This window comes from Solea senegalensis, linkage group LG15, assembly GCF_019176455.1.
Source record: "Solea senegalensis isolate Sse05_10M linkage group LG15, IFAPA_SoseM_1, whole genome shotgun sequence".
Taxonomy (NCBI): Eukaryota; Metazoa; Chordata; class Actinopteri; order Pleuronectiformes; family Soleidae; genus Solea; species Solea senegalensis.
In genome coordinates, this window is record NC_058035.1 from 22,382,138 (window position 1) to 22,392,347 (window position 10,210).

At 40.3% G+C, this 10,210-nt stretch overlaps 1 protein-coding gene across 2 annotated transcripts in view; it reads right to left on the minus strand.

The window, feature by feature from the left end:
• The window catches only part of LOC122781796 (endothelial PAS domain-containing protein 1-like), a 78,140-nt gene extending 69,651 nt beyond the window's left edge, over positions 1-8,489 (minus strand). Inside the window, exon 1 of one of the 2 annotated variants that reach the window (XM_044045815.1) lies at positions 8,038-8,489. In XM_044045815.1, the coding sequence (XP_043901750.1) occupies positions 8,038-8,096 (59 nt within the window). In that variant the 5' untranslated portion in view covers positions 8,097-8,489. The remainder of the gene's footprint in view (positions 1-8,037) is intronic. The other variant, XM_044045816.1, reaches the window with a different exon arrangement.
• Positions 8,490-10,210: the final 1,721 nt, after the last annotated feature.

Sequence of the window (10,210 nt, forward strand, 5' to 3'; positions counted from 1 at the left end):
GAGATCAAAATAACAGAGGAAAGATGCTGACAGGTTTCCCACACCACCTCCACCTCCACAATTCACCTCACCTCTTCACACCACCTCCACACTTCACCTCCTCACTTCACCTCACCTCTTCACACCACCTCCACACTTCACCTCCTCACTTCACCTACTCACACCACCTCCTTACACCACCTCCTCACTTCACCTCCTCACTTCAACTCACAATACTACTACACAATACTTGTTGACACCTCCTCACTTCACCGCTGAGAATACTTGTTGACACCTCCTCACTTCACCTCTGAGAATACTTGTTGACACCTCCTCACTTCACCTCTGAGAATACTTGTTGACACCTGCAGTGTGAGAGGCTGCCAGCACCCTCAGGCTACAGCTTCATATTTACAAACTCACTGTGTGTCTGAATATTGGTTTTAACGGAGTGAATAAAACAAAAGAGAAGAGAAACAGCACAAGTTTGTTTCTTCTATGTTTCAAGGTAAAAGCTGCAGAAGTTTCAGTGAGTAAATAAGTCAGTCAGTAATGAGTTAAAGGATAAACAGCAGGTCCTTATTGAAGGACCTGGTTTAGGTTAAATAAGAATCCATATTCCTGGGTTTAACACTGTCTTTGTGTTAAAGGTACACTATGCAAGGAGCGCTTTGAAGGAGCTTTGAAACCACCTGGGTTTGGACGAGGACCATATGACTTTGTCTTCTCATTCCCCTCTCCTTCTCTCTCCAGTCCGTTTGGGTGCAGGAAGGACACACGGACATCAGCTCTTCAGCTGAAGATCCTTCAGTAGAGAGCAGAAAGAGAATCCTCTGTGATGATCTCCAGGCAGACCCATCAGAGGCAGAGACACCAGAGCCTAAGATCCAGAGCCAGGTTAGTTCCAACTAGCTAACTTTGTAAGGAGGAACCTGAGCAACAGACTCAAGACTCCATTTCTTATTAATAATTAATTATTCCATCAGTAATTATTAATATTCAAAATTCATAAAGTTGTTTCCCCAACAACAACATAATAATGTAAGTCACATTACCAAAACTAAATCATTGTAATTGAACAGGTTCACTACTACTGTTCAGGTTCAGTTAAAGTTCCAGGGTTTTCTCGGGCCCCTGCTGGTCCTCAGAGAACAAACCACAACAGTCCCACAGCTGGGAAACATCCTGCATCTGTATCTGTAGCACTTCACTTAATTACTCACGGCCTCTCTGCCTCTCTCTCTCTCTCAGTGTTCACCCTTTAATCTCTTATTTTTTCGTCCGGCCGCGATCAACTCCATATGTTTGTTTTCCTCTCTACAGGAAACAAGTGGAGTTTTATATATATACATATACATATACATATATACATGTATATGTATATATATTTCTAAGCTTTACATCAATGTCACATGGAAATCTGAAAATATTATACAATATTTATATATGTTGAATAGATAATTCTAATACTGTGATTGGCTTCTCTGAACTTGAATCTCTGATTCTGTAAACATCAGACAGATGTACTTCACTAAAAAGATCATTGTTCTTATATATTTAACAGGATTTTACATGTGATAATTTTAAGGGAAACATGAAGTCAAGCTTAAGTCTGTGATATCTTTGTTTCATTTTACATCAGAGCACATGCTGACCTTGTACACACACATTTATTAAAGAACAGCTTTGTCCTGACACATGACACTATGAAGAAGCAGAAGCTCAGGGCTGTGAGGGCAGTAGATCTCAGAGCTGCACCATCTCTGTGAGGGGGCAGGTTGAGCAGCGCCTGCTGTAAGTGGTGTGACGTTGGGGTAGCAGTGCGGAGGCTGACTGGTTCTCTGTGTGAACAGAACCGACAGGCTTGGACACTTACTCCTGCCTCATCACCTCTTTGTCCCCGCGATCATTTCTCTGTTGCTTTTAAAAACAAGGCAAAAACTGTTAAGTTCCAAGTGTAGCTTTTTACAACAGCAAATACAATTTAATAATATTTAAGACCAATGTCAAGTACAACAGACTTGAAATTTATACAAGAAAGTAAATATATGTATTTGCATCCATCTACTGTATGTTACCAAAGGTTAGAAAAACGATGTTTTTGAGCATCTTAAAGCATCGAAATGCAAAACGTTCTCAGTGATGAGAGTTTCAAAGTTATTATACTAGAAAAAAAAAAAGATGTATGAGACGTGGCAATTAGAGCAAAAATATACAACACATAATAAAACTCTGATCACTATAATAGGAGATCTCTAATTATCTGTCTAATATTTTAAAATATATAATTTAGTTGTATTATCTTGTAATGAATGTGTAGAGCATCTTTACATTTAACTTTAAACTATAGAAGCTAATGTTTCCCCACAGCCAAGTGTACTGCCATCTACTGGCTGTTAGGTTGAAAATAACTTTACCATAAATAGTGCTTAACTACGTTTATTCCACACCTTACATTTTACATTAGGTTTTTTTTTTTAAAAACTCACACATACACACACACACACACACACACACACACGGATGGACGTGGACTTCACTGTAAGAGTTTTAATGACAGGAAAATGAGGACGAATTAATCTACACAATGACAATTTTTATCTTTACTTAAGATTAAATTGGAGGTTTACTTTTATGTTGCCAGGTTGTGACCACACACTGTAGCAGAATAAACTGTCACACACCTGCTGTGACAATTGTGATCAGTCATTTCTGTGTGCCTGGCAGCTGCCCTGCACTCTGACCTTTGAACATTGTTTCCAGCGGAATCACATGTTGAAGGGAGTGCGTGGATTTCCACACTGGCCCCCACCAGTTATTTCTGGTGAGGTTCAGGCCACAATTTAAACGATTCACATGAACATTTACAAATGTGGAGGCTGCAGTCGGCGCTCCTGTGTGTTTACACCATCAAATAAAAGCAACTTCTTTATAACTGAACCTAAAGCTAATAACAACATTATTGTGGATGCAGCGTAATAGATTCAAATCATGATGGAGCATCACCACGTGATACACAATCACAACACTGTGCATTCATTGTTGTGTTATTATGAATGTATCACTTCACGGCTCAGGTATCAGCTGCTGCTGCCACATCAACACAGCTGATGTGTCAAATGCCACAACTCAGTTTCCCTGACAGCACAGCTTTGTGAACGAGTGAATATTTAATATTGATTAGTGTCATTATTATTTTTATTCTTATCCTGCTCATGTCGTTTTCACTGACACTGCAGCAGTCAGTGAGAGGAGGAGTTCACATCGACAAGGATCAATCGTTGATCTGACGTTTGTGGTGAAATAAATATGATGGTTTAGCATCACATTTAGGCTAGCTGCTTTCAAACTTCACAGAGAGGACAGGTGTGTGTATGTGCATGTATGTGTGTGTCTACAGTAAACACAGTGTGTGTGTGTGTGTGTGCGGGTATTACTAATGTTGTGGGGACCTAAAACTGTTTACACAGTATATTCTGGTATATTACAATATAACACTGTGGAAATAATGTTAACTATGAACATGTTTGATGTAAACTATGGATGTCCCGATCTGATATTGATATCGGTTATTGGTCCGATATCAGCCAAAAACCGAGTATGGGATTATATCGTGCCTCTAAAATCTCTGATATAATCGCTCCGATACAACAGTCCATTCCGCTCCAGCTCTTCTATCCATGCAGCGCTCGTTGTGATCATGTGGGCTCTGCGTGTTGGATGCATGTGCTACTGCTATTTCAGAGGTTAAACATTTTTCTTTAAACTCTGAAATCAGAGGCTACGAAGCCACGCGGCGAGCGCGAGTTAGTCATTAGCACCACGTTAGCTCATCATGAGGCAAGCCACTAAAACAACATTATTTCATAAACCACCTGTCGACATTCAACAGCCTCCGTTTTTTAATTATACCCCAAAAAGCAGCCATGCCAAGAGCTTTGTGTGTTTTAAATGTGTCCTGAAGCTTAGTACGTCCCGAGGCTCCGGGTTTACACTTAACCTTTGTGGGTTGGGCTAATCCAAAATAGTGAAAACAAGGGGGGTGTTCTCTGAAGACAAACTGTTACCTGTGAAACACGGGCGCTCTGAAAACAGCGCCCGTGAACACGAACACAAACACAAACACAAACACAAACACAGACACAGACACAGACACAGACACGGACATGAACAGGTTTTCACCAGCCATTTTAGACAAAGTGTCCTGAAAGTATGTGAGAGGTCACTGTCTTTCTGCTCCACTTGTTATTGTGTGTTTGTTATCCAGTAACACTCACTGCTGCTGCTGCTGTCAGTGCTGCTGTTACAGCTGTAACTGCTGCTGCTGTTACTGCTGCTGCCACTGCTGCTGTCACTGCTGCTGCTGTCAGTGCTGCTGTTACTGCTGCTGTCGCTGCTGCTGTCAGTGCTGCTGCCTGTAGTCACAGTTGTGCTGATAAAGCAGCATGATTCATGATGTGTATGTGGTGTTTATTTATATTGTATTTATTTTGGAGCGCTTTCATGAGTCTATAACTCACGTTGACACGGGAGGACATACTTGCTGCAATGTTTACGTGTAAGTGTCCACTTACTGTCACTGCTGCCGCTGACACTAAACAAATGTGAAACTTTCCTAGTTTTTTTTTTGCTTTCTCTTTTGACATTTCCTGTAATACACGACAAACAAAGGTGCATAAAAATCTAAATGTGACTTAAAGCACTTTGTTTTTACAATGAAACAATGATATTATTCAGAAATATTTATAGCTGATAAATGTATTGATTAGTTAATTATCATTATCACTGTACATGAACTGGACTATTTATTTAATTCATTCATCTTATTTCTTGCGTTTATTGATTTTCATATAACCTAGTATTCATAGTCATTTGTACAGTTTTAACATATTTTTCAGCAGAAAGACAGTGACCTCTCACATACTTTCAGGACACTTTGTCTAAAATGGCTGATGAAAACCTGTTCATGTCCGTGTCTGTGTCTGTGTTTGTGTTTGTGTTTGTGTTTGTGTTTGTGTTTGTGTTCGTGTTCACGGGTAACAGTTTGTCTTCAGAGAACACCCCCCTTGTTTTCACTATTTTGGATTAGCCCAACCCACAAAGGTTGAGTGTAAACCCGGAGCCTCGGGACGTACTAAGCTTCAGGACACATTTAAAACACACAAAGCTCTTGGCATGGCTGCTTTTTGGGGTATAATTAAAAAACGGAGGCTGTTGAATGTCGACAGGTGGTTTATGAAATAATGTTGTTTTAGTGGCTTGCCTCATGATGAGCTAACGTGGTGCTAACGGCTAACTCACGCTCGCCGTGTGGCTTCGTAGCCTCTGATTTCAGAGGTTAAAGAAAAATGTTTAACCTCTGAAATAGCAGTAGCACATGCATCCAACACGCAGAGCCCACGTGATCACAACGGGCGCTGCATGGATAGAAGAGCTGGAGCGGAATGGACTGTTGTATCGGAGCGATTATATCGGAGATTTTAGAGGCACGATATAATCCCATACTCGGTTTTTGGCTGATATCGGACCGATAACCGATATCAATATCAGATCGGGACATCCCTAGTTTACATCAAACATGTTCATAGTTAACATTATTTCCACAGTGTTATATTGTAATATACCAGAATATACCGTGTAAACAGTTTTAGGTCCCCACAACATTAGTAATACACTTTGTTGAAACAATGACCATAAAACTGCAGAATTGCACAAATGCAAAATCTGTCTTGTTCAACTTTCACTGTTTATTTTCATTATGGCAACAGCAAGTCATCTTAATGATGTCACAAAGCATTTCATGTAATAATAAAGGAGATAATGAAGTATCCATTCATTTAACTCGTATTTTTCTTTATAAGAGAAATACAGACTATCTACTGTTGTAACTGTTATTCCTTACACTATTGTGCAAAGTCATCATATCACAGTAATATACTGCTGAGTAATGATTCCTGCTCAACACTGATGAGGACGCAGTCACGAGGTTGACAGGATGAACACAGATATCTGTCCCTGCTGTTACTTCTACTGTTGCTGCTATTACTGCTGCTGCTGCTTTGTTTACATATATTTTAGCACATTTTCACCGTCTGTGATGTGACTGTGAAAACAGCAGTGTGGTCAATCAGTAATGGAGACACAAACTGGTACAAGCATCATTATGTAATATGGGGCCCATGACCTCATCACCACTCACAACATGCACAACACTACATATATATTTAAATATACTACACGCATGTGTGTGTGTGAGTGTGTAGAAACAAATGTATATATATGTATGTGTGTGTATAATTATATGTATATATGTATGTGTGTGTATAATCATATGTATATATGTATGTGTGTGTGTGTATAAACATGTGTATATATGTATGTGTTTGTGTGTGTATAAACATATGTATATATGTATGTATGTATAATTATATGTATATGTGTATAAACATATGTATATATGTGTGTGTGTATAAACATATGTATATATGTATGTGTATGTGTGTATAAACATATGTGTATGTATGTGTGTATAAACATGTATATATACACACTGTATGTGTGTGTGTATAAACATATGTATATATGTATCCGTGTGTGTGTAAAAACATATGTATATATACTGTATGTGTGTGTGTGCATAAACACATGTATATATACTGTATGTGTGTGTGTGCATAAACATATGTATATATACTGTATGTCAATAGAGGAGGAACACAAAGTGGTCAAAAGTCCTCTCCACTACAGGAATGCAGAGTTGCAGGTTGTATCACATGTCTGTGACAGGCAGCTGGAGACCTTCAGCACTGATCGATTATTGATTGTTGCCTTGGAGACACAAAGTTTATGTTTTCAGTGACTAAAGGAAAAACAATGTTTGTTATGAACTGCATTAAAACTCTGTTGTGACTAAAATACATGATGATTTGATTGATCATGTTCAATATGATGAACAATCACCACATGAGACACCTGAACCACATTCTAATGCAAGAATGACCACGCGAACAGAAGTATGATCCCAGACATGAAGTGTCTGCACGGCATCCTGTTTGGAGCAGGGGCTCCTCTGAGGCCAATACATCAACAACAATGTATCATTATTCAATAGAAATAAAGTTACTTAGGTTAATTTTATATTGATGTGTTTGTAATGTTTATGTACAAACACTGAGATGCTTCTCTGTGGAACAATTTGTTGTTTAACAAACACAATTAACTGGAATAATTTAATAATTTTCCAAATTGATGATCAATTATGACCATTTAAAAATGTTATTGTTGTGCACGTGTTGGCTGCATAATCCAGCCTTTTGTATAACCATAACTTCAGTGTTTCTTTGAGCTACATTGTGGAGAAACACACGTAAATGTATTATTTGTGGTAATGTAACCTGTTATTCTTTTCACTGATAAACTCCTTTATAGGCCTTTTAAAGGCTGCGTTACATTTAAAGTGATGCAATTTCAACCAGTTGGTGTTTTAGCGCCGCTGGAAACCCCTGCACTTACAGTGGGTACGGAAGCTATTCAGACCTTTAAATTTTTCTCTCTTTGTTTCATTGCAGCCATTTGCTAAAATCTAAAAAGTTCATTTTATTTCTCATTAATGTACACTCAGCACCCCATCTTGACAGGAAATTAAACAGAAATGCAGACATTTTTGCAAATTTATTAAAGAAAAACATTACTGTACATTAATGAGAAATAAAATGAACTTTTTTAGATTTTAGAAAATGGCTGCAATGAAACGAAGAGTGAAAAATGTAAAGGGGTCTGAATACTTTCCGTACCCACTGTAACTCTGATGAGGCTAATTGCAGCCACTCTGTCATCGTTAGTGCTTTTAAAAACACATTTACATTGTCACAAGGCTTTCCTTCTACTAAAGCCAAATTAAACACACTCTCACACACACGCACACACACACACACAGAGGCCGAGTCACATGCTGCTCCGCTGCAGCAACAGGTCTCCCTCTGTATCTCTAACACACACACACACACTCTAAAGAAACTGAATAAATCAATAAAACACTGAGATAAAAATGTTTCTTACCTCTTCTTCTCCTTCTCTGCTGTCATGTCTGCTCTTCTAACGCTGTTATTCCCCGACATGCAAAGTTAAGCCCAGGTTTAAAGAAGGAAAAATATAAAAGTGAGGAAGAAAAAATATGTGTGTGTGTGTGTCACATGAAAAGGCCAGAGTTCAGAGTTCAGCGACAGATAATGTAAGGTTAGTCCATGAAGCGCTGATGGTGCTGGTTCTGGTTCTGGTGGGGCCGCACAGTCTCAGAACACTGCCGAGGATTGTACAGCCTCTCACCCGCAGAGAGGGAAAACCAACACCTCCACACACACACAGACCGAGGCTTGGACGCTGGTTAAAGCCGCTGAAGCGCTGCTGTACGGCCGCCTGAAGCCGCCGCTTCCGTCGCAGATGTGAGAAAGTCGAAGAGTCGCCGCTGCTCGGTCTTTGACCTGCGGTTCAGCTGGCACCGTGACAGTCACCGCCCTCTGCCATTGGAACCGCGCCCCCTTTCACGGCTACTTAGCGAGCCCCGCCCCCTTCGGTTAGTCCTCACACGCAACAGGTGGAGAGAAGAAGAAGAAGAGGCGTGTTCCTGTCAAAACAAAACAATAATGAAAGGTCCGCCTTAAAGGCACAGTGTTACATGGTGGTCCAAAATGGCCGCCTCCAGAGAGCTTACCCGCCTCCTGATATTAATATAATTCAAAATCTGTTGATGATGATGATGGTGAATTGATATGTTTTACAGGAAAATACCACATCCATCAAATGAAAGTTCTTCAGTCCAAACCTGATATTTATTTTGTACAGAGTTGTGATGTTGTCACGATCACTGAGGTCTGCACAAAGATCTCTTCTTGTGTTACCTTGGTCAAGATGAACACACACACACACTGGGCCTGTAAATATTCCAATGAAAAGCTGTTTTTACACACTCCCTATGTTGATTAAAATGTACAATGTGTAAAATAGATCATGTTTTTGTTTAAGAATAAAAACTCTCTAGCAGGAATGGTTAAGCTTCACATGGTGCACCCTGAGAATAAGGGCCAATACAAATGAATTGAAAGGATGACCTAAAAGTACTGGTACGCAAATAAAGCAATGCAGGTAATTCACCGCCTGACCCAGAACACATGAACACATGTACACATGAACACATGAACACGTGTACACATGAACACATGAACACATGAACACATGTACACATGTACACATGAACACATGTATACATGTACACATGTACACATGGACACATGGACACGTGTACACATGAACACATGTACACATGAACACATGTACACATGTACACATGAACACATGTATACATGTACACATGGACACATGGACACGTGTACACATGAACACATGAACACATGAACACGTGTACACATGAGCACATGTTCAAGTTTGGGACGTCAGCTTCTCAGTACTGTAATTCTTAAACGGTTGAATAACTGCCACATATCCAAAGTGAAAGTTATCTTGGAAAAAGGAGCAGAAAGGGAAGCACTCACTCATTGAACATTGGTTGATATAAAATCAAAATAAATCCAGGTGGCCTGATTATCACGATGGTCCATTCATCTTCTACCACAGAGAAGCCCAGACTTCCCTCTCCCCGGCCACTTTGTCCAGCTCTTCTGGGGAAATCCCGGGGCATTCCCAGGCCAGCCAAGAGACAGAGTCTCTCCAGTGAGTCCTGGGTCTTCCTCAAGGACTCCTTCCAGTGGGACATGCCTGGAGCCTAGACACCCAGCGGAGGAAACCCATTTCAGCTGCTTGTGCTTGCGATCTCGTTCTTTCAGTCACCATCCACAGCTCAAGACCATAGGTGAGGGTAGGAACATCGATCCATGGTCTCGGATTTAGCAGTGTTGATTCCCATCCCAGCCGCTTCACATCTGGCTGCAAAGCAGTTGAGTTAAAGATCACGACCCAATGAAGAAGCAAACAGGACCACGTCATCCACAGAAAGCAGAGACCCATTCCTGAGTCCACCAAACCAGACAATAAAAGTTATGAACAGAGATATGGACTTCCAGTTGGCATGTCGTTGGCGTGGCGTTGGCATGGCGTTGGCATGGCGTTGATAGAGCCGTAGAACGACTTCAAGAACTGTTAAACTAGAGAAAGCCATGGAGCGTGACAATGAGGTAATGCTAGTTCACCTTGCCAGGATGGACACCGAAGCTAATCT